This window comes from Paroedura picta, chromosome 1 (assembly GCF_049243985.1).
Source record: "Paroedura picta isolate Pp20150507F chromosome 1, Ppicta_v3.0, whole genome shotgun sequence".
In the NCBI taxonomy this organism is placed as follows: domain Eukaryota; kingdom Metazoa; phylum Chordata; class Lepidosauria; order Squamata; family Gekkonidae; genus Paroedura; species Paroedura picta.
Window position 1 is genome coordinate 64,055,215 of NC_135369.1, and position 25,298 is coordinate 64,080,512.

At 42.0% G+C, this 25,298-nt stretch overlaps 1 protein-coding gene and 1 long non-coding RNA gene across 7 annotated transcripts in view; one reads left to right on the plus strand and one right to left on the minus strand.

The window, feature by feature from the left end:
- Nucleotides 1–25,298, plus strand: part of LOC143839167 (calpain-13-like) — a 132,238-nt gene that overhangs the window by 51,623 nt on the left and 55,317 nt on the right. For all 6 annotated transcript variants that reach the window (XR_013231656.1, XR_013231652.1, XM_077341002.1 and 3 more), the window contains 4 exons: nucleotides 1,137–1,270; nucleotides 6,999–7,173; nucleotides 10,105–10,179; nucleotides 17,894–17,979. Coding sequence is in view for 4 of the 6 variants with exons in the window: in XM_077341002.1 (XP_077197117.1) it covers nucleotides 1,137–1,270; nucleotides 6,999–7,173; nucleotides 10,105–10,179; nucleotides 17,894–17,979 (470 nt within the window). In the remaining 2 variants the exon portion in view is untranslated. The remainder of the gene's footprint in view (nucleotides 1–1,136; nucleotides 1,271–6,998; nucleotides 7,174–10,104; nucleotides 10,180–17,893; nucleotides 17,980–25,298) is intronic.
- The window catches only part of LOC143839218 (uncharacterized), a 121,154-nt gene continuing 104,759 nt past the window's right edge, over nucleotides 8,904–25,298 (minus strand). Inside the window, exons 5-6 of the long non-coding RNA XR_013231674.1 lie at nucleotides 9,853–9,936; nucleotides 8,904–9,176 (exon numbers count right to left, since the gene is read on the minus strand). This is a non-coding gene — a long non-coding RNA (uncharacterized LOC143839218). The remainder of the gene's footprint in view (nucleotides 9,177–9,852; nucleotides 9,937–25,298) is intronic.

Below are 25,298 nucleotides of genomic sequence, written 5' to 3' on the forward strand. Positions count from 1 at the left end.
CTGCCACCAACTTGAACCTTCACAGAATCAGCTTCTCCATCAGATGGCTATCCAACCTGTTTAAAAATGTCCAAAGATGGAGAACCCACCACCTCCCGAGGAAGCCTGTTCCACTGAGAAACCGCTCTGTCAGAAATTTCTTCCAGATGTTTAGATGGAATTTCTTTTGAATTAATTTTATCCCATTGGTTCTGGTCCATCCCTCTGGGGCAAGAGAGAACAACTCTACTCCATCCTCTATATGGCAGCCTTTTACATACTTGAAGATGGTTATCAGATCCCCTCTCAGTTGGCTCACTTGGCTCAAAATGCCCCAAACCACATGCCTTCTACCTAGATACATAAAGCCAGGACTAGACTTAAACATCAAGAACAAGTTAGACACAGGCTTGAATCCACTGATGAGCAAATGGAAACATAATTGGACTTAGCGCACTGCCACTTGCAAACAGTCTTCTGCAACATCTAGTGCTTTCAGAGTGCCCAGAAACAGGTTGCACACAATTTCTTGCGCAAATAGAAAATGGCGCAGAATTCTCTAATTTAAGACAAGAGGCTGGTGTAAGGGTTTTGTTCCACACTTCTGTTTGCATGAGAATCTTAGTGCATGTGGGACTCTTCTGGTGGATGCAAGCCATAACCTCCAAGTGTATGTCTTTAAACTAAAAAATATGATTTTACCCATCTCTAAGATGGGTACGTTTGTAAATTGTCACTGGCATTGCTTGCATGTTAAAGAAAACTTCATAATTTTTTTTGGCAATTCTAGAGAATTGGGTATTGTGCTCTAGTTATCACACAGATACAGATAGTGTTGAAACTAGCTGTGAATGCCAGAAAAGAGATCTTAGTGTCACGGTAAATGCACAGTTACGTGAAAATGTCAACTTGGCATATGGTGGCAGTAAAAATGGAATCTAATAATGAAAATGAACGTGTATAATCAGAAAAATAACAAAAAAGGAATACATATTTTTAAAACTAACATGAACTTCAACAGTCATGAAGCCTGTGTGTGCATCTCTGAAGTACACCAGATAGCATGTTTAATAGTCCCATTTTAAAACTCCTTTATATTATTGGCAGGATTATCTTCTTTTAAAAATAATGCCATTCTTAACTCATTTGTTTTTCAGTTCTGGCATTTTGGAGACTGGGTGGATGTGGTGATAGACGACCGATTGCCGATTCTCAATGGGAGATACGTGTCAGTCCATCCACGCAGCGCACGGGAATTCTGGCCACCTCTACTAGAAAAAGCCTACGCTAAGTAAACTGACATAGAATTCACTTTTTATCAGCTTCTGTTTTCATAAGTGTCTAATGGTGGCATGGCAAATGGGGCTGGGCTCTGGTGCTTGCCAGCTGCTGCCACTCACTCTTCGAGCCTGCCTGTACTCTGCTGAGGGGGGCTCGGAGAACAAGCAGTGGTGGTGTGTGGCGTGGCCCAGAGCCGAGCCCCGTTCACTGCTACCGCTAGTCCTCCGAGGCCACCCACACTCTCCTGAAGGTGAGCACTCTCCCAAACCATGCTAAACAAGAAAACCTTTTTATGAGTTTTATTAAGCTGCAGCAAATAAAAACCAGATGGTTTTTATTGGCAGGGGAAACCAGTCTACTAAAACACCCATGCAAAGAAAAATGCAATTACATAATGTTAAATATCTTCTCTTTAGAAGTTGGGAGGGTGGCCTGAGCCAATGACCTGGGTTCTCCGTTCCTCGTTCAATTTCCCTACAGCCATCAAGCCAGCCCCCAGAGGCTGCTGATAGGGTTATGGATCTTCTGCCTGCATGGTAACCCTCCAACTTCCAATTTTACATTTGCATATTCATTCCCTCTCTCTTCCTGCTATCTTTGGTGCCCCAGTCTCAGCATAAACCATTCTATCTGCATGTTTCTGCATGCTTCCTCTGGCTGACTTATCGGAAACTGCATTCCAAAAGGGAACAGCCTGGTCTTTAGCTGTTTTCCCTGCTTGATGGGGAGCAGGCATGCAAAAGGATCTTTCAGTGAAAAATACCTCAAGGCAAACTGATATGCAGAACTATAGCCAATTTCTAATCTGCATGATCAATGAGAAGGTTGCAATAATTTCTGTTATCATCATGCCATCAATAATAATAATAATAATCCAGGAGATTTCTTGGGTACACTTGAAGGCTGGTAGCCCTACTCTAAAGCCAGAATCTGACCATCCCTGTAATAAAATAGGGAGAGCAACAGCAAAACTCAAGCAGAGCTCAAAATGCTGATTTTCTCTGAAATATGCTTTAGAAAGAGTTGACTCAGGTACCAATTTGCTGAACTGCATTTTCACTCCCGAAAATGTCAGATTGCTGTTACATTAAGATGGCAAGAGATGCTGTTTATAGGATTTTCGGCTGAGGATTTTCCCCAGTGCATACTATGCATTCCTTTCTTGACAAACTCGGCTAGGAACATTATTTTAAAATACAATTAGCCATGCATTTCATTTTCTGATTCTGTGCCTTGCTCAGATAGAGTACTTACTGAGGGCTTTAATGGCATCCACTACCATTATCTACAGTAAATTCTTTTTCATCTGTTTTGTGGGGGATTTGCATTTGTGATCAAAAGCCTAAGATAAAGAAAGAAGGCTTGAATGATGCCTTCTGGTTACCAGACATTCTGTTATCTGATGAACATTCAATGACCTGAACAAAAATGAGGACATCTAAGATTAGCGCCTGCATTGTACATAGATTTTTAGTGCTTAATTCCATTCCGCGCTTGTATGCTAATTGCACCGCATCTGATCTCTATCAGATCTGCTTCGACCATGCCAATTTGTTTTGCAGTTCAGGGGGCTGTACAAACTGTTGGCTGAGGACATGATTTCAGGTTGCCGAAAATAATATTGATGTGTGGTCATAATATTCAGCAGGGGACAATAGCCTGCTCAGATTCAAGGTTAAAAGGGGGGTGGGGAAAGCATAATTCCTAAGAACATTTGTTGTGAATTAAATCTTTATTTATGTTTCATAATAAATTCAACAATGTCAATTTTTTAAAATGCAGAAGTAAGGGGATTTGTCTCTTTGGCATGCTCAGTTAGGATGTAAATTGATGAGGCATTTAACACCAAGAATCTTTGACTTAGCCAGAGACAAAGATTATCTAGAGCAGCCTTTTTCAACCTTTTGACCATGGAAGTAACATTGAAATATTTTCCAGGCTTCAAGATACCAGAAACTCGTGTCAACTGGTTACACCTTCTTCCAATCCCCTTGGAAGTGAGAGGAGCCTCAGCCAGCAAAGGTTTAAATGGCTAGGCCCCTTCCCACCCGCTCCAGGCTCACCAGTGGCCACTTTGGGAGGGGGTGGGTCAACCTACCCAAATAAGGGTAACCTTAAAAAAAACACCTTAAAACTCCCCCCCCCCTTCTCTCAGATTTGGAAACAGCAGGCACAGAGTGGCTGCTCTTGCCCAGCGCAATTGTTCAGGGTAATTTGATCTCACACTGTTCTCAAGGAAGGACACAAAAACTGTAGTCAATTTGATCTTAGTTGTGAGGCATCAGCAGGCTTTTTCACAGATAAAATCTTGTCACTCTGCCATGACCTTCCTGCCACGCTTGATACAGAAAGGGAACTGGAGGTCCCTTGGTTGTCTTGGGAGGTTAGGTTTGATGGCTTCAAGTGGCTCTCGGAAACCAAAGTGGACAAGTTGCTGTGATCAATGAGGGCGACCCACAAGGTGCAATTTATTCCCCAACTATGTTTTACATTTTTGTCCGCCCTCTGGCCCAGCTGATATGGAGCTATGAGTTGGATTGTCACCAATACGTGCATGACACCCAGATCTATTTCTTGATAGATAGATAGATGGCCTGACTCTCCCCCAGTGCAGTATTCGGCTGCTAGGGTCCTCATTGGAACTTCTTGGAAGGCCTATGTTCAGCCAGTGCTGAAGCAGCTGCATTGGTGTTCCAGATGGTGTTCCAGATCAAGTTCAAGATGCTGGTACTTACCTTTAAGGCTATCTGTGGTTTGGGCCCTGCATATCTGAGGAACCATCTGCCTCCTTATGCCCCACAAAGAGCCATTCACTCTATGGGTATGAATAGGCTGGTAGTCACTAGCCCATGGGACGTAAGCCTGGCCTCAATCAGGCCCAAGGCCTTTTTGACCCTGGCCCCCGCCTGGTAGAAGAAGGTCCCAGATAAGCGGAGGCCCTGACGGAGCTGTCACTGTTCTGCAGTGCCTGCAAGATAGAGCTCTTCCACCAGGCTTTTGGTCAAGGCTAGGGCCAGAAGATACTGGGGGCCATTTCGCACGGCTTCAAAATAGCACAATGGTTGCTAATTGAAAACGCTACTAATTTGCCTTAACGCACGACGTCGCAGACAATCTGCAACACTCCTGAAACCAATCAGCAAAAAGCGCTTCGTTGTAGCGCTTTCAGGGGAATCCAGAAAAGTGGATTCACCCTCCGGATAGCGATACACTCCTGCAACCAATCTGCAACACTAGCGCTAAAGACCTGTGCGTTACCATTGTTGCGGGTTCTTCAAAGTCCCTCCTCCTGAGCCTGTCCTCCAAACTTCCGGCGAAGCGATCGCCATTTTTTTTTCTCCGAGCGAGCGGGGATAAACGCACCAGCGAGCCTCTTTCTGTTTAGAGGCTTCCCTGGCTTCAGTCCTTCACCTTTAGTCACTAAGCACAAACCACATAAAAGCCCGTTTGCTGAAATAAAGTCCCTTTATTTTTTACACATTAATTCAGCCGAAAATCGGGCCCGTGAGAGAGGGGGGGTTTATCACTCGAGGCAGCGTGCCAACGATCATACAATCAAACAACAGCTCACATTAGGCAGCTGGATGGGTCTCTCCGTTGCAACGAATCTACCTAGATTCGTTGCTATGGGTCTGTTTTTTTTTTTAAAAAACCTTTCTTAAAGGGAAAGGGGCTGTTTGGGAGCATGCTAACGGCTGCCCATTGGCTGCTTGACGGCCAGGGGCGGGACGAGCTTGGCAATAGCGCTTCCTTTCTAGCGATTTCTGCCGAGACCGGAAGCCTGTGGGAAACGCTAAAAAACGCAACTGATTCCACTACAAAGGCAGGTATGCATAACGACGAATTCCACTATTTTAAATGGCGATTTTTCATTCCACAAACAATTTGCAACAAAGATCCCCGTGCGAAAAGGCCCTGGGTCCCCCCCTTGTCCCGCTTCTCAGGGGGTGGCTATTTTTATGGACATCAGCTGCCAACTGCAGCGCTTTTAACTGGTAACCTGCTGTGAGCCGGCATTGCCGAGAGTAGCAGGAGAAAAATCTAAAAATAAATAAAATAAATAAATAAATAATTTTGCTAATGGGGCAAATAAGTCCCTGGGACCACTTTGGAGTGAGGAAATGGCATGTGATGAAAGCTGGTACTCTGGTTCTGAACCATAGGTTTACTAGTATGCCATAGTCCTGAAAGGCACACCTTTCATCATGCACACCTGGGAATCTTAATTTTACCTGGGAAACCTACCAATCACAAAATCAGGCTGTGGTTTTGTGTCCTAGCCCTTCCTAGCTCTTGCCTTCAAGGTATGATGCTTCAGATCACACAACAGGTAAAACTGTTCATAGGCAGGGTTTTTTTGTAAGTTGATATTGGGGAAGGAATCACCTGATGGAATGTTCTTGTACATTTAGAAAAGATCTGTGTACACAAGAAATTGGATGGGGGTGGGGGTGGAAATCCCTAAGTGGCTTTGTCTCTAAAATGCTTGTTTTGTAAGTGCTGGGAAATGTCTCCCCGGAAAGCAAACAGCCACAAGTTTCGCAACCTGATGTCTGAAGTCCAGCCAACAGTTTTACCTCCTTATCTGCAGCTTGCACGAACTCTTTCCTGTCCCCCTTCCAACAAGGCAACCAGATTTGTATATGCCCACATTAAACTGACATTTTAAGTTAAAATATTGCTGCAGAAGAGAAATCTCCACTGCAAAATAGTATCTATCATTCCTCTTCTCCATGGAGAAAATTAGATGTGTCAAAACTGACCTTTTCCCTTGTAAAAATCTTATATTTTGATTACAACTCATTCTCTGATGGGAAGATTTTTCATCAGATAGAGCAGGGCCATTCACTAACCATGCTTCTGCTCCTACTCGCATTGCTGTCTATTTTGTTTGCAGCTCTTTCCTCTGTGCATTATGATTGGCCAGGCTGTACCCTCTGCCTCAAAGGCCACCTTCATAAGTAAATCAGGGCTGGGAGGCTACAGAAGGGATGCATCCCCCCACATTTGAAATTCAGATGTAAAACCTTACATTGCCTAGAATCTGGGCTGCATTTTTATTTAATCTTGATTTATTGTTTCAGTTTATGTTTGCGTATTTCATGCTTGGTTCTTATCTGCCTGGAGTGCCTGTGGCAGATAGGAGGACTAAAAACACTGAAAATGAATAAATGAATGAAATAGTAAATCATGGAAAGTAAAAGTGACTGTCTTCTTTTTATGCTACATTCACAAGGAATATTTTTCCAGGCAAGCCCATCTACCACATTCTTATCCCACCCAACTGCCATGAAGTTCAAGGCACCACACATAATTTTTCCTTCTTCAACTTTATACTCAACATAACCCTGTGAGATATATTAGGCTGAGATGAAAGTTGCCAACTTCTAGGTGGTGGCTGGAGTCCCCCCCCCCCGACATTTTATCTCCAGGTGCCAGCATTCAGTTCACCTGGAGAAAATGGCAACTTTGGAGGGTGTATTCAACCCCAAATGCCACCCTTCCCAGGAACCACCCCTCAAATCTTCAGGAATCTCCAGCCCAGTGGCAACCCCAGCTGAGAGTGACTCAGGTCCAAGGCTACACAGAAAGCCGGAGCATGATTGAATGGGAATTCAAAGAAAGCTTTCCCTCCCTGCCCCCATCCAATCCATTACTGTGGCTCTCATAGATGGGCCCCATTGTTGTGACATGTTACTGAGACAAATACTATCCCTCACATTCCTCCTTTCTTCTAGATTGCGTGGCTCTTATCAGAACTTGCACTGGGGCTACATTTCAGAAGCTTTAGTAGACTTCACAGGTGGAGTCCAAGTGTCCTTTGACCTTCAAAAGCAACCTTCACCTTTACACGAGACCATAAAAGCAGCTGTTAAGTCAGGATGCCTGATGGGATGCACCACTCCTAAAGGGGTAAGCTGGAAGTCATTTGTTTCCCTCTTGCATTATTGCAACACATTGGACTAGATTTGCTTTAAAATCGTCATTCTCAAGTATGCACAGATTATTTTAAAGTAATGTTGACTGGACTGGGCCATGTAAACCACATAATTCCAGTGTTGGCACAATTTGTTTCTGGGCCCAGTTCAAGGTGCTAGCATTGATCTTTAATGCCCCTTAATGAGTTTCTGAAGACAAGGGGGATTATAACACCCAAAATAAATAAATAGATGGTTTGGAACCAGAATACAATAAGGATCACCTATGCCTGTAGTAACCTACCTGACTGTAGCAATCACCCTCTGAGACCCTGCTTTGGGTGCCCCTACTTTCTAAGACCAGATGGGTGGCAACTCAAGAGGAGGCCTTCTCAGTCATGGCAGCAAAATTATGGAACTCCCTCCCCAGGGATATTTGTATGCTCCTTCTGTCACTGTTTTCTGCCAGTGGGCAAACACTTTGTTTTGTCTGGCATTCCTTCAGTGATCCCTCCTTCCAGCCTTATATTTTAATTCACTGTATTTTGATTCATATATTATTTTTAGCCCTGGTTTTCAGAGAGATTTATGATATATTTTTATATTCCTGTTTTAATTGTTAGCTACCTTGATGGCTCTAGTTGGACAGAAAGGAGAGATAGAAATGTTGTGAATAAAGAAATAATCATGGTTTAGGGAGCAAGTTTTTACAACCCCCTGCACCAACTGTTGACCTCAGATTCTACTCCAGTAGTACCGGCTTAGAGGCCAGCAAGACTTTTGCAGTATAAGCTTTCAAGAGTCAAAGTTCCCTTTGTCAGATGCTACTGGTATGTGCCCTCCCTCAGCTTGTGTTGGGCCTTGCCAGATTGTTGTGACATCTTTGTGGAGTGACCTCCCTGAGGCACTGAGGAAAGCACCTTCCCAAGCAGTCTTCAGAACAAGGAGCAACCCCATGCTGTTTTCAGAGCGTACTGTTAAGGTTTTAGATGCAGATAATTTGTTTTTGTTAGCACTGGGGGCCATCTGTAGAATTTAGGATCATGAATGAATTGGCATTATGTCAGTTGATACTCTACACAGTCATGATTTTATAAGCCACCTTGGACCCTTCAAAGGAAGAGCAGGGTAGAAATAGTGGCTCCTTTCCACTAATTTGGATCCTATGACTTTCTTACATAATTCTTTTCCTTCAATGAAGAATGACTTTTCCTGATAGCGAAGGCTGAAAATAAGTTGGAAGACAAGTTGGCAGAAGGGATTCATGTGATTCAGTGTACTGAAAGAGATTCATATGATCCAAACCAATAAGACTATATTTATAACCTGGACCCTTATGTGAGTTAATAATGTAGTATAAAAGTAGACATTGTGCATGGCACAAACATATGTTATATAGGCACATGTGCCAGGAGAGATGCCTGCTCACATCTGCTGGACATGGAGATGGTGATAATGATGTTGATTATTAGTATTAGTATTTATTACATTTCTGTGCTGCCCCTCCCTGTAGTCTTGGGGTGGCTTACAACATATATATATATATATAGCAATTCAAACATATCATATTAATCAAAATATATAAAATATATTGAATTATAAAAGTTGTAAACAATTTCCCAAAGGCTCGAGGTGCGTTACAACATCTGCATAAAAACCCCAATAAAATCCCTTAAAACATACATAAAAACAGAACAAATACAAGATACAATCAAACCCCATAGGAATAAAGATGCTGCGGCAAAAACTCAGCCCAGTCCTGAAATCCTCCCAATAGTACATCTTGGAGGGGAAGGGTGACAGAAAGCGAAGATGGAATTCGCTACCGCCACTCCTGAAGGGTGGCACTGAACCTGGAGGTATTTCCTTCCAAGTAACTATGCATATGATAAGATGGCTTTTTGAGTCTTAGGAATTTTTAGGTACAAAAAAGGGTCTTCTGAGGCCCCGTCCATTTTCCACTGTATCACAGAAGAGCCAACCTCTTCCAAGGAACATCTGAAACAGCATGAGGAAATGCAACAGGAAGAGGAAACATCATTGACAGAGACAGTTCTAAACTGAGTCCATGCTCATTACAGTGCAGTTAACATGCTCTCGAGGATCAATTCAGCTTCAGTATTTCATCAGCATGGTGACCTAAGCTGAGTCTGTGACAGAGGAGCTCCTCTTGCAGATGCCAATTAGCACAGAACTCCTTTTTGCTTCAATGGTCTAGTTAATTACCTGTCTTTGAGGATGTGAGTGATCCTTAGTTCCAACCCTGCCGCCAACAGCACGTAGTGGGGGTTTGAAAGAGCAGCCTAGCAGCCATACAGCTTAAAGAAAACGTTAAGATTTCTGCATGCCATTTTATAGATCCTTGTGAATGAAGATTCTTATGGAATGCATGTCCCGGTTTCCCCCCTGTAATCTAGGGCCATTCTGCACCTCTAAAACAACCACAATTGCTTAACACTATTAAAAAGCATCCCCCCCCCATCTCTCACCTCCTCGCTCTCTCGCTTTCTTCTCCCGCTTTCTGATGCTCCCAGGCACTCCGCACAGCTGATTAAAATGGCTGCGGAGAGGGACTCGCAATACCAGCAACATTACTAAACATATCTACAATGAGTGAAACTCCATTTTCCCCACTCCAGGTCCAGGCGAGTCACACTGGCAGGTGTCCATTTACCTGTGAAATTTGCAGAATGGGACAGTTTTGCTACTCCTTCCTGGTGTAGTCTATTGAGCCTCCTGATATTTAGTTCTTGAGGGTCTGTAGAGAGGGCAAAGAGGAAAGTCAGTGGAAGCAGGAAATAACTGTCATGTGCCTTTCTGCTAGAGGAACTGTGTGACTGGATAGAGGCCATTCGCATTTGTTGGATAACATGTAAATCTTTCCGAGTGCTTTCAGGGAAATTGTGACTGTGCTTTTCTCATTTAGTCGTCACCAGGTAACGTGACATTGAAGAATGGGATTGTGCTGGGTCATGCATACACTGTGACATGGGCTGCAGAGGTAAGAAAGGGGACATTTCATCTTTGTCACTCCTTATTATGTTATTCCCTCAACTGCCTTCCATTTTTCAGCCAGCCTGTTGCTCTTTCTCTTCTCTATTTTCACAGATTAATTGCTTTTAAAACCAGAAGGAAGTATTATATTGGTCTAATCTGGGTCCCCTGTGTCACAGTGACAACATAATTCCATCCCTCCTTCCTGACATTCAGGGACTCTGTGGAAAAGTAAAAGGATGATAAAGTTAGCAAGGTGACACCGTTGGTTAGCTGTTTTTAGGTGAAGTACCAAGAATGATGAAACCCTGAGCCCATAATTAACACTTATTGGTTGAGTCAGTGATGCTGTAGAAGATAACTTGGTAATAGAAAAAGGGCCTCTGGCAAGTTTTAAGAGACCAAAACAAATTAAATGAATGGAGGCTTTTGTAGGTTCAATCGCTGGAGTTAATTTAATTCTGAGGTATAAACTATCGATGCAAGAGCACAACTGATCACATTAAAGGCAATGATGGCCTTTAAACATTTCAAGTTATCCTTTTCACATCAGAAGGCATCAGGGGTTTTGCTATTACATCACGCAGTTAATGAACATTTCAAGATAAGTAGTGATTTTTTAAAAAAGAGTTAAGAACTGAGATCCAGGAGCAGGACTAAGCCCGGAATTAAGGCAGAGGCAGCATCTGGAGAGAGAACACTTGGGCACCTGCTGGAGCCAATGACCTGTAAAGAGTCCACTACCAACTGGGATGTTGGCTTAACCCTAGACCCACTTGGTTGCTTTCTCCAGGCACTCATCCAACTAAGAAATGGAAGGTTACCACAAAGACCCCTGCAACATGCTCTCCTCCCTCCAGCGTAGTTGCAATGGGGGTAGAGAATAGCACTGAGGAGCCAAAAATGCTGCATGATGGAGAGTTGAGAAGAGGCTGTGATAGAGGGGCCCCACCACAGAACACTTGTGCCCAAAGGCTTATGGCAGTTAAAATCTGCAGCCACCTCTGCATGAAGGAGGAGATTCAAGAAGAGGGGCCTACTACAGAACAAGAAGCAGCACAAGTTAGGACCTATACATCAGTCCTCTGGGACAGAGGAAGTGGGAATTGGCAAAGAACTGGGGACAGAAAGAGTGCTGTTGAGGGTCTGGTAGCCAAAAGATATTTTTGGATCTTAATCATTGGCCTTAGATGGCCCCTCCCTTTTAAAGTCAGCATTTTTAGAAAGCCAAACATTATGGGTGTAGGCCCTGACCATCCAGCCTATATGAAATAATATCCCTGAGCTAAAGGGTTGACAACTTTTAATCTGGTCCCTCTCTCTGTCCTCTGAACACCTGCAGCCACTATTAGGTGATGTTATTTACCCCCATGACATGTTGCTTGTTTCTGCACAAGCTGCTACTAAAAGAGCAGGATGGTTTCCTTCTGGCCAACAGGCAAGCCTGGGTGCACAGTCCAAAGCAAAGAGAAGTTTGGAGAGGCCAAAGACCGTGTTAGGCTTCCCCCCCCCCCCCCCCCCGCTTGGTTGGCAGTCCTACTCTCAATGACGGGATTAGCAGAGGTTTTGTCCCAGGATGAGTCCTTTTCTCTCCGGTGATTTGCATGGACTCCCAGAACAGTGCCAAAAGGAAGGATGTAGCTTGTTCTGTGAACTTGTACTGCTTCGATGCTGGATTACACCCTCCCCAAAAAGTACTCAATATATGAAACAGAAGATAGGTGAATTTCCTCCAGGCCAGGCTGGATTCTGGAGATTTTTGATGGTGGAGGGATCACTTGGGCATGAAATTGGGGTCACTGTGGGTGGGCACAGTGAGTTCCTGCCTTGTGCAGGGGGTTGGACTAGATGACCCTGAAGGTCCAACTCTGTGATTCTATGAATGTGCCTTGAATAAAACATAATAATCAGATTGCATTCAGAGAGGAAGTGGTGACAGGAACACAGGCTTTAAGCAGTTTGTACTTCACTACTTTTGTAATGTAAACCTTACAATGGCCAGAATGCTCACTTGCATTACAAATACATCTTCTCTCCTTTTGCCTCTGCACAAACCATAACCAATCATGCCACACATGAATCCTCAGGAGGCTCAAAGGCTTGTGCCTAAAAAGTCTTTTGTGATGAAAAGTTCACTGTCAAAGACTCAGATGTTCTTTTCCATGATATGAGGCATGATAGAGTTGTATGTCCCTTGATAACCTAGTATCTTGAAGTGAGTTACATTGACAGCTACACACAAAAAAGATGCTTACGTTTTGTAACCTAAGATCGAGCTGCTCCAGCTGCTGTTAAATGGTTTGGATACACTAAACTGCAAGGTGAGGAGTTCAGCAGTGGATGAAAGAGTCATTTTATTCACCCTCCAGGCTTATCCTGTCCAAGCATGACCTTTTCCTTGACCAAATATTAATATACTCTCCTGTGGTAGGAAGGGAGATCAGTTTGGCAGCCAAGAAATAATCCAGCAATCAGAAAGAAAGTGAAGGATTTATTGTAGTCCGTGCTTCTAGTTTTAGGCAAGGGTTGAGCTCTTCCCTCCCTAATATCAAGAGTGACACAACAGAGGTAGGGATGAACAAGAACCGGATGACAAACTAATCATGAATTTTGACCAATTAGTTCTTTCCTAAAGTGATGTTTGTGAACTGAAGAACAGCTATGAACTTCCATGAATTTTGATGCAGTCCATGGGAGTTTGAGAAGAGCAGAAAGCAACAGGCCAGCTTTCTGCTCTACACAAAAACAGGTGTTTAACTTAAATGGCTTGGAGCAATTTAAACCATTGCTTTCTGCTCTCTGACATTTTTCATGAGGAGCAGAAAGCGGGGGTCTCCAAAAAGCTGAGCAGTGGTCCCTGCCTCTCTTGGAAGCCCCTGCTTTCTACCTCCTGCAAAAAGTCACAGGGAGCTTGAAGTGGGGGTTAAATCAGCTCACGAACTAATATGAACAGGTTTGGTTCACAAACTGGCATATTGGTTCAGTCTATGGTTTAATCAAAAGCCATGAACTGATCTGCCCAGTTGCAGTTTATGCCAGTCCCTAACAGAGACCTTTACTAACCCTAGTGCAGACTTTCAGGGGAGTAAGGGCTATGGAACTCAGTGTGAGTTATGGCCAAATAGATAGCTTATTCCCTGTATATTGTCATTTCCCTTTGGCAGTACTTGACTTGTAGTCTATTGGAGAAAGAACCAGTAGATAGGAATTAGAGGATGTGAATGTTCCTTTACATTTGCAAAGAAAAAGTGATACCACTGCAGAGATATCTACTTGGAAAGACTAGAACTAAACTAGTCATATGTAGAATATGAGCATTAAAAAATAGACTCTGGCATTCATACACTATTAGGCTTGATCTGTTCTTAATGTTTATATATGGCCCTTGTCATTACAGCTGTAAAGTTAACAAACTTTTATAATGCTGTTGCATAAATTGTTGACTAGATATGGCAGAATACCAATGACTGTATTGGCTCAATTTACCTGCCAGTATTTTCTCTTGACATAGGTACAGTCTCATGATCCTCTGGGATTACTATAATCCAAAAGGATTCTGAGCTACAGGCTGCCTCACATGTGAGAATGGCAACAGTTTTCTCAGAACAATCTGCCTTACTGGTGCAGGTTTTTAGGGACCAGCGTTTGTGAACAAGCATGTATACATGTACAATGGGAAAGCTTGGAGAATGAGCGGGCAGGACACATCTTCCCTTGCCTTCCCCTTCCCCACACAGCCCATTTGGGGTTCTGGAAATGCCCTTTGAGGGCCAGGAAAGCCTCACAAACAAAATGCATCACATTACAGAGTGCTGTAACATTGAGAAGCATCCAGGAAAAATCACCTTCCTCTTCCAGCTTGATGTAGTGGTTAAGAACAGTGACCTCTGATCTAGAGAGCCAGGTTTGATTCCCCACTCCCCCATATAAAGCCAGTTGGGTGACCATGGGCTAGTCACAGTCCTCTTAGAGCTGTTCCCACAGAGCAGTTCTGTAGAGTTCTTTCAAGCCTACCTACAACACAGGATGCCTATCGGGAGAGGAAAGGAAAGGCCTTTCTAAGCTGCTCCGAGACTCCTTTGGGCAAAAGCCAGCTCTTCTTCCACTGTCAGTCTATGACTTTCCCTCTTCCCTACAGCCTCCCACATGGCTGTGTATTTTGTTTGTCTTCAGATCCTCAGAGAAGATCTTTTAGAACAAACAGCAGGCAGTTTAAGGGAGGCAAGGAAAACCCCACCCTGTCAGTTCCTTCTGCAAGTTTTTCCCAATGGATGAGACTCAACAGTTCCAGGTTCTCAGCTCCAGCAAAAAGAGATACCACGACAGAAGCAGTGACTGCAGGCTGTGTTCGCATGTAGCCTAATTCATAATGATCTTTGAAGGGGAGGAGGCGAGGGAGGAAACCCACAACTTTTCCCCTAAAGTTTGGAAAACCTTGAAATTTTGACCTGACTTTGCTTCCATACCAAAGTTTTATTCTGCCCCTTACCTGCAATGTGTATGTGTTTTGTTTGGACTGTCAATGGCTATCAATGGCTACTAGCCATGGTGCTGTGGGTAACCTCCACATTCAGAGGCATTAATCTTCTGAATCTTAGAGCCTGGAGGCAACATCAGGGAAAGATTTAGCCTCTTTGGCCTGTTATTGGCCATTCAAGGGAATTGGTTGGCCATTGCGTGAGATGAAACCAAGCATATGTATCCCTATGTTAAAGAACACAGAGATTACATAGTAGGATAATACACACAGGAACAAGTAGTAATACCATGCACAGTAGTATCCTCTAGAACAGGGATAATCAAACTGTGGCCCTCCAGATGTCCATGGACAGCAAATGCTGGCAGGGGCTCATGGGAATTGTAGTCCATGGATATCTGGAGGGCCGCAGTTTGACTACCCTGCTCTAGAGTGTCTTTTCCTTTATTAAAGCATCTTACAGGACTCGGCGTTTCCCGAGGCGAACTGAAGATGGCGCCATAAAGAAAGCTGGACTTCTGTTCAGCTCTTAAGCCATGCCGAGGGTCAGGGGCTTCTGCACCTGGCTGACCTGAACAGATACGCAAATCTGCTCACCGGTCGCCCCAGGAACCGGGAACGGTGACCTGAGGGTCCTACAGATCCATAGGGAGATAGCAAGACCTCCCTGGATTAATAGCGGCTTGTGCTCAAGGTCACGATGGCGTCTTTGTCGCAAACAACTTTACAAGCTTGAAACGACCAGCCGACCTCACATTCTTCCCAGACCATCATTTACCAGATCGACAGGAGCAGAAGCTGACAGAAGCTGGAACCTACAACAGTAAGAATTGAAAGCTTTCTGGCTTTTCTCTCTCTTCTCCCACAAGCTCTTCCCTCCCCCCCCCTCAACCAATTCACAAGCAAATTCCTTCTTTCCCCGAGTGAGAGACTCCCAGCTAATTACACCCATTAACCAAAAAAAGAGAGTGCTTTGAAGATTTATGGGTGAAGGTTCAGTGGGGGAATTTGACTTGATACGGAGATCGACAAACTGATAATTTGGGATCGCTCGTGCTCCCGCGAGACCTTACGAGACTTTCTGTTTACAGTTTGTGACTGCCTAGAACTATGGAAGAATTAACTAAGGCACAGCTTTTCCATTTGTTATGCAAAGGAAACTCAGAGATACTGAAAGCAGTCAATAAGCTGGAAAAGGAAATTCGGGGACTAAGGGGGAGCTTTTGGATGGAGCCCAAGGTCCGGAGAGACCAGCTGATGACGCAGCTCAGCTAACAGTAAATCAAGTGAAACTTCAATGTCTGGAAGCTAATCAACTGGAGGGAGAGAGTGCCAGAGATGTAAAAACCCAAAGTATCTTTAAAGAACCTGGGAAAACAGATTCACAGAAGGAAAGTACCAAAAACCTGGAAGTCTATTCAGAGCAGGAAATGACTTGGATCAGCAAAATAAAAAGAGTCTATTCAAAAGCGACAGCAACTAGGAAGCTATCAGGAGATATTTCTGTGCGACCAGAGGAAGAGATCCAGATTGACAAAGGATTCAGAGCCCCCTCAAAGGCGATTACAAGCAAGAATCAAGTAAGAGATTTCTCTGGCCCTGACAGAAGGACAATCAGAAACACTCTACTATGGAAAAAGACACAATTTCATTTTCTGCGACCACCTGAAAGATGAGCTGAACAATGGAGTATTCTCCTGGCTTCCTGGGAGAAAAATAGCAGTAGCAACCTTTAGGACAGGTCCAATATATGAAGGGAACTGACTTTATATCATTTAAGACAATAATAGAATATATCCTTATAATAGATTATACTCTCCTATGTATCAACAACTACTTTGTTAAGAAAGATGGTAATAACTCCTAGATCAGGATTAATATGCGATGGGAATTGAATATGTATGTTAATATGTATGCTAAAAGAGGATGACAAACCATATTTTATAGGCATTAACAAGACAACAGTAGTAATTCTTGGGTCAGGGCCAATTTATGAAGGAGACTGACCTAATATCATTTAAGATAATAACAGAATGTATTCCTATAACAGATCTCATATGTATTAACAATCACTTGGCTAAGAAAAATGGTAAAAACTTCTAGACTAGGAATAATATGTGATGAGAACTAAATATCTATGTTAAAAGAGATGGCAAACCATATCAACTGGTCGCTTTTTCTTTACAACTTCTCTGTAAATGCTTTATATAATAATAAACAATAAAATTATTATAAAAAAAAGCATCTTACAGGACTCTATCAGCTGAAACATTATGCTTAAAATCAAAATTCAAGGGCATGGATACATTTTCTGTCTCCTGTTCTACATGGTTTCAGCACTGTTTCTATAGGATATAGTGGTAGTAATCGTAAGTGCATTTTCTTTGGAGTGAACCCCATTAAATCACAGAATCACAGAATCATAGAGTTGGAAGGAGCCACACAGGCCATCTAGTCCAACCCCCTGCTCAACGCAGGATCAGCCCTAAGCATCCTAAAGCATCCAAGAAAAGTGTGCATCCAACCTTTGCTTGAAGACTGCCAGTATTGATTGATTGATTTTTTTCTATTTATATACCGCCCTCCCAGCAAACCATTTCAGGACGGTGTATAACATCATATTCCACATAACCATGATTGATTAAAACACAACCCTAAATAACTTAAAAAATGATTACATTAAAATATATAATTAGTAAAGTTATAAAATATGAGCCTTACTTCTTGGACTAGCTTCCTAAAAGGCTGAATCTACTACTATCGCTTAAGAATCACATCAAAGGTTCGCACACAATATAGTATTCCTGTTGTCTCAACAGGTTTGTACAACTTTTAACATTGTGTTCCCTTCAATATTGACAATCATCTCTACCTGTACATATATTTTCTCCAGAATCCTTGTACTAACATTTTTGACTAGAGGAATGTGAAACTTTTCACCCGTGAATGCCACAATAGTGCCTGTTAATGATTCTCTGCTTTCTTGGGCAAAGTAATTTCCTTCCTTCTGCTTCCTCTCCAGCAGAGATGCATTGATTGGCATTCTGAGCATACTTAGACTGCTTCGATGCCATTGCATTGCACAAGGATAACTGTGTGCAAGACTGCAGCCACCATCTTTAGCTGCAGGCAGACAAGGTGAAGAGCTAAAGCAATTTACTGAAGGATAAAGGCAAATTTGTCTGTATGGCTTTGTTCTCAACTGAATGTCATAAACATGCCAAGTTTTGCTTTGTTTTCATAGGTTTCATACAAGCACAGGAAGGAATGTTTGATCAGAATGTGGAATCCTTGGGGCCATGGCGAATGGAGAGGATCTTGGAGTGATGGGTATGATAATAACTTTCAGGATTCTTTCCAGAAGAAATCTGAAAGCTTTAGGGTCTTAGTGTGCAAATGGCCTTTCAAGAGTGAGTAGGGTTTTGTTCGAAGTCACATATATGTAATTTGTTCTGACTCAGACCTGGCCAGATCTTTCACTCCTTTCTGCCAAACCCAGGATTTCAATAGATAATTACAGAGCAATCTCAGATTATCCTAAATCAGAGTTTTCCAACAGGTAGCTTATAAACTATAGGTAGCATGCTGGCTGCTGCATCTCTTAGAAGACCCAGTAAATTCACATTTATTACCAAAAAAAAAAAGACCCAGGGCGGGGGGAAGCCCAGATCAGCCCTGGGTTTCTTAATTTTGTAAAGACAGTCTTTTATTTCATGGGATTTTTCTCTGTGCTGCTGAGCTTTCTTTCTGCTGATCTTCCTAGTCCATGTTCTGTTTCTAGGATAGAAGAAAACCTGGTAATATGTTGGGGTGTATTTAGGGCAGGTGAGAAGCTCGGGATATGTTTCTTTACTCAGAAGTAGCTCTTGCTAAAGAAAACGTTAGGGACCCCTCCTCTGATTACAGATGCAATAAAAGTTTCTTCGAGGCACATGGCTAAAGGCACCAGAGTGAGATAAAGAAAGTTTCACTGTGGGGGTGTGGCTAAAGATGTCGTCCTGAGAGGGTGGCAGGGCATCTGCTCTGCTATCTCTGAAGCCTGACAGGGGTCAATTGTGCAAGCAATTGGCAGAAAAGAGGAGGGGTACGCAAACCCCACCTCACCTTTCTACCCAGGAAGTTCTTGGGGCCGTCTCCAATCCTTTAGGGAGTATATCTCCCTGGATTATAGGCTGTCAGCGTTCCAGGTCCAGAGGACGACTGCCATTTTCTACCTCGGACTTTCTTTTCTTTCTTTAATCTTAAAGTATCTGCTTCAACCCTACATGATGATTTACCACAAATGAACGCTTTGAACTGAGGGGAGGACTTCGGCTGAGTTCCAAAACATCATTTACTGCAAGTATCTCTAGCTTTTTTTTTCTCCGTCTCTCTTCCTGCATCAAAGCCCTTTGTTTCCCCCCTCCTCTTACTCTGCTCTGCCCGAAGCCACCTCGTTAAGAGGCAGGCTAATTCTCCTAACTAAGCAGAAGAAGGACTCAAATCAACTCGAATTAATTGGCAAAAGCTCTTATTGTAATTGTTTTGGTTTTCGGAGATAAAGATAAGAGCAGTGAATGGAAAAATCTCACGAGAACTTTGTGCCAGTACGAGAATCCCTGCCTTAACCGGCTTCAATACGTCACATGCCTGTGCCGGAACATTAGAGAATAAAACAGAGGACCTCTACTGGCCACTTGTAAAATTGTTTGGGGCCGGGTTTTTTTAAAGTCAAAATCATGTCTATGTTAAAAAGATTGGCTCATCTAATAGAGATACAAACCCAAGATTACAAAGTATTTTTAGATGGATTGATCAAAAATATCTCCAAGGAGATCCAAGATGGCAAGGAAGAAGTCTTCAATAGGAATGATGGATCAATAACAGTGACTGATGACAGCTTTAAACAAGGTGGAAAACCAACAGCAGAAGAGAAATCTGAAATTCATATCTTCAAGGAGACCCAAGATGCCAAGGAAGACGTCTTTAACAGGAATAATGGATCAATAACAGTGGCTGATGACAGCTCTAAACAAGGTGGAAAACCAACAGCAGAAGAGAAATCTGAAATTCATATCTTCAAGGAGACCCAAGATGCCAAGGAAGACGTCTTTAACAGGAATAATGGATCAATAACAGTGGCTGATGACAGCTTTAAACAAGGTGGAAAACCAACAGCAGAAGAGAAATCTGAAATTCATATCTTTAAGGAGACCCAAGATGCCAAGGAAGACGTCTTTAACAGGAATAATGGATCAATAACAGTGGCTGATGACAGCTCTAAACAAGGTGGAAAACCAACAGTAGAAGAGAAATCTGAAATTCTGGAGACGGAAAATGAGATGCCAGAGTTCTGCAGCCCAGATAAGGACACCCTTTTTAAAAAGACATACAGCCATCTCAAAGCAACAGTGTACAAAAATCAATCAAAAGAAATATGGATCTGCAGTGAAAGTAACCGATTTAAAGGACCTCTCTGGGGAAAAAATTGTATTGATACTGGAGTCCAGGAGGTGCAACGGCCTCAAGATTTATCGATGCATATTCTGCGGGAAAGAGTACAACTGCACTTTCTACGCCAAAGGCCAATGGGACAGAATATAATTTTACGGGAACGACAAGATGTAGCAAGCCTCGAGATGAGACCCCCTTAAGAAGACCGAAAGCTCATATTGTTTTATGTTTAATGTTATACTGTATTCTATATTTCCATTTTTATGAAAAAGGGGAAGCAGTGTCTCTTTCTCTCTTGTTTTTTTTTTTTTTGTCTCTTTTCTTTTATAGGCATATAGGTAATATAATCATTAGTGCTGAAAATGTAAAATGGGGTTCTCCCCCCTTATTTTTTCTTTCTTCTATTAGTGAATTGTCCTAGGACCAAAGCCTACACTGACTTGTAGAAAATGTTTAATGTTAAGCTTTCAACTTAAATCTGAAAATATATCTGTCAGGATGGTTCTTAGAATGGGTCAAGCATAAATTGTTTTGTAGATGTATTAGAACCAAGGATAAGGAGAAGCTATAGAAGACTGAAAGCTTATACTGTTCTATGTTTAATGTTAAGCATTTAATCTAAACCTGGAAATCTTATTATTCTCTGTATTAACAACATATACTGCATCCTACATTGCTATTTTTATGAAAAAGGGGAAGCAGTGCCTTTTTTCTCTCTTGTTTCTTTTTCTTAGTAGGCATATAGGTAATATAATCGTTAGCGTTGGAAATATAAAATGGGGCTTTCCCCTCTTATTATTATTTTTTATTGGTGTATTGTTATAGGGCCAAAGCTCATATTGATCTATAGAAAATGCAAAGCTCTCAACTTATACCTGTCAGGATGGCTCTTAGAATGGGCCAAGTATAAATGGTTTGTAGATGTATCTGTATTAAGGATAAGGAGAAATTATGAAATCTTTTTGTAATTTTTTTTCTTTGTACATCTTTAAGGCAAAGCCCTACTTTCCTCTCCCTTCATCAGGGTATTGATACAGGGCCAAAACTTATACTGTGCTATAAGAAATGTTTAATGTTAAGCATCTAACTCAAACCTAGAAATATCTGCTAGGATAGCTCTCAGATTGTATCAAGCAGTTAATGTGAGGTCTACGATCTCTCAAGTAAGTTGATTAATAATAACTTTTCTTTTGTATATCTAAACAGGCTTTTTTTTTTTTTTTTAATGTAGTGGAAATGTGGATGGCTCTTAGACTCATGGCTCTTAGAGTTTTGGGCAAAAGTTTATATCATTGGGGAGTCAATGTGGGGTCGTATATTCTCAAATGATGATTATATTTTTATCTTTATGAAAATAAAAAAAATCATTATAAAAAAAAAAAAAAAAAAAGAAAGTTTCACTGTTTTCTGCTTAATTTTTAAAATATTATTCATTTCATGATATACATTTTCCAAGGACAGTCTTGTAGACTGTATTAGTTGTGAGACTAAAAAGACAGTCTCTGTTCTCTGCAGCTTTTGCCTGAATAATCAGGCAACAGATGTTAAAGCAAATGTTGGGAAAGTAATCCTGGCATCCAGAATGTACTGGGTGGCTTTGTATTTGATTGACCTATGATAATCCAGAAGAGCAATACTCTTACAAAAGCAGAAAAATTTGATTGGCGTAATTGGGCACAGCAATTGCAGCTCCTTTTTCAGTGTGCTCTGTACAACATTTTTGAAAAGACCAAAGAACATAATAAGCAATCAATGTGCATGTCTGTGAACAGAGCATTTTTAAAGAAATTGTGTGGGGTTTTGTGTGTGTGTGAGGGGGTTGTTTTTATATTGAGGCTCCGGTACTAGAACCAGCCCAGGCACACCAAAATGGGTCCCAGGGTTTACTCTTTGTCTGCCCCTAGGCTAGTACTTAGTGCCGCATGTGGCACAGTTGAGGAGAGAAGGCAGAGTGGCTTGGCAATTGGAGCACAGGTGGCTGCTGATTGGATCTCAGCTACCCATTTTGCACTGTGAATCTTTATATTCCTGCCTGAAAGTAGAGCTTGGAGAATAGACACTCCATGATTGAATTGCCAGCTTGGGGGGAGGGGGGGGTTGAAAGGAAGAGTTCTTTTGAACTGGATGAGAGAAAAGGGGGCTGTGTAGTTATCAGGAAAGCTCTACTGAGGAAGACTGCAAGGGGGCTACCACTGGGACAATTTGCCTAGTCTGCAATTTGTATTCAATGCATGCATTCGTGTGGCTCACGCTGGGAGAAATGACCCGTCTGAGGAAGACTGGAAGGCTTCCACCATTCTGTCATTGAATGAATTGCAGATTGAATGAATTGTTCAGGAGGCCATTTTTACAAAGGGCTGTCATATAATAGACTGTTTCAGGAAGGGGCTTTAGAAAAGGAAAGGAATTGTGGACCATATCACTGTGTATAGGATGTATTATCAATTTGCTGTATATATTCTTCTGCTATCACTACATTATTTTCTACTGATATAATACCATTTTGTGCCTGCATTGTATCTGCAGTCAATATCATATCTATTATATTCCATGCTTGTTTCAGATTTCTGTAATTTCAGTTCCAGTGCATTGATTAGTAGATGTCTCATACTACTGATCACATCACTTTCTACTGTGTCATCCACCTGAAGTCTCAGTTAGAAAAACAAACTATAAATAAATAATATATAAAGATAGACAGATAGAAGAATGTAAAAATAGGCTACTTGATATTTATTTTATTTATTTATTCTTTAGATTTTGACCCTCCCCATCTCACCTAAAGGCAGGCTTAGGGCAGCTTACAAAGCATTAAAAACTATCATTAGAAAAAGTATAAAATAACAATAAAAACATTCCCACCCAACCTGCCCTGTATGGCGACCATCTAAAAAGTGAAACAGAGTCATTATTGAGGGGATGGAGATCCAGGAGGAGATTTAAAAACGACTCTAGCCCTTGTTGATAATCGGGATTGCTTTGGGCCAAGAATTTCTGGCAGGTTGGACCCCTGGGAGTCCTTAGGGTATATGTAAGGATGCAATTTCACATATATGATGGCCCCAGACTATGTAAGCCCTTAAGGGTCAAAACCAAAACCTTGAAAACACTCCAGTACTCCACTGGTAACCAGTGCAAGCAGCGAAGCACTGGATGGATGGATGGATGACAAGGGGTCCCAGTCAGAACCCCACTACTGTATTCTGGATAAGCTGTAATTTATGGAGTAGGTATAAGAGCAGGCCTGTGTAGAGCACATTACAGCAATCCAATCTGGAGGTAATCATTGCATGGGTCACAGTGGCCAGGTCTGAAGGGCACAGACATGGTACCAGTTGTTTAATTTTGCACAAATGAAAAAAGCCCATCTGTGCAACCTGAGCTACCGGGGCTTCCATAGATAATGAAGCATCCAGGAGCACTCCAAGCTCTTAATGGATGGAGTCAAAGTCAGTTGTACTCTGTTGAGCATTGGGAGCTGGGCATAAAACGTGGAATTCATAAGAGAAAAGGAAAATTTTGTGAGAGCAGGAATTTGAATTGGTTCCATGGGGATGTTTTGGATGTTATGTTTTCTTCTTGTAAGGCAGAACATTCCTTCCTCATATCTCATAAATATTCACTGGAAACAGTATGAGCACAAATTAAGTACTTTTTGCCCTATTGGTTTCATCACACTTCATTCTCCCACTGAAATCACGAAGAACTAAAGGAGCTTAACTGTGGTTCACATAGACCACAGACTGCAATGGTTTGGCCATGTCTGCAGAATGAACACCAGCAGACTGCCTCATAAACTCCCCTGGCAAGAACGACCAACTGAATGGAAGATCCAGCGACTGGCGCCAAAGAAAACATGGCTTAAACAGATGAAGGAAGACCTTAGAAACCAGCGATTGACTATCCACATGGCCAAAACGATTGCCACCAATCGCCAAGAGTGGAAACATATTATAAACAAGGCAAAAAATCCAGCGGCACCTACAGCAGTGTATTGGCTGAGAGGACAACCTGCTCCACCAATTGCTAGCTAAATCATAAAAAGAAAAACTGTGGTTGGAATGTACACCAAAATTTTGCTCTGGCAGTCTATATAGAAACTGGATACCAAATAATTCAGTCAAAATGGCTTGGATCTAGCAAGCCAGTTATGTTAGGCTTTCCCCCAGTAGATGCAGCCTTCTTTAATTCCTTTTTCCATTGAAGAATGGAATCATTAGATCCTGTCCTATCCTTCTGATAGAAAACTGCATGAGAGATCTTATAAGACTGAGATTTGTTTACGTGGCCGTATTTCTTTTCTCTGGTATCACTAATATATAGCCTCCATTGAAAATCCTCTGGTAGTTTATGTCTGACAAGGAATGTGATAAGCAATGCAGATAATGTCTAAAAAAGCACATTGCGTTCCTTAATTTTTTTCAAAAATTGAAAAAAGAATCCCAGCTGCAATTAAAATTCTGGTGAAGCAAGCTTAAAGGTAAACAAAATAGATCAATGCAATTATTGATCCATGTTCTGTTAATGTTACACAGATAGTACAATTTCATGTGTACGCACACAAAAGCTTATACTCTCATTGGTCTTAAAGGTACTGCTGGACTCACACTTGTTCTAATACAATTATCAATTTAGTAAAACACTACTGGTTGAGAATGCAGCAAGATAGTTAATACTATGCCTGCAGAGAATGGTTGCTGAAAGATGACATGAGTTCTTGGTGCCAAACAAGATGAAATGTTTAAAATCCACTAATCGATTATCCATTTCTCTTAACTTCTACAAATATTAGGCATGGAAGGCACAATTTGGATTTTTGCTCTCATCCAGGGCAAATAGAATCTCCAGAAGCTAGACAGTCATGTGACAGAAATTCTGATTTTATTAATTTTGACAGATTCTGAGTGGGTGGGCAGGAAGGGATGTGCCAGGGTTTGTCTCTTGTCGCCCTTCCTTGCATACCCACTGATCGTCACTGTCAGATGGTAGGTGAATTTCCTCCAGGCCAGGCTGGAATCTGGAAATTTTTGGTGGAGGGATCACCTGGACTTGAAATTGAGGTCACTGTGTGTAGGCAGGTTGTTGTGAGTTCCTGCCTTATACAGGGGGTTGGACTAGATGACCATGGAGGTACCTTCCTACTATATGATTCTGTAATTCTATTATATGATTCTAGGTGTCCAAAATCACATCAAAGAAAGCATCCTGGAAGAAGT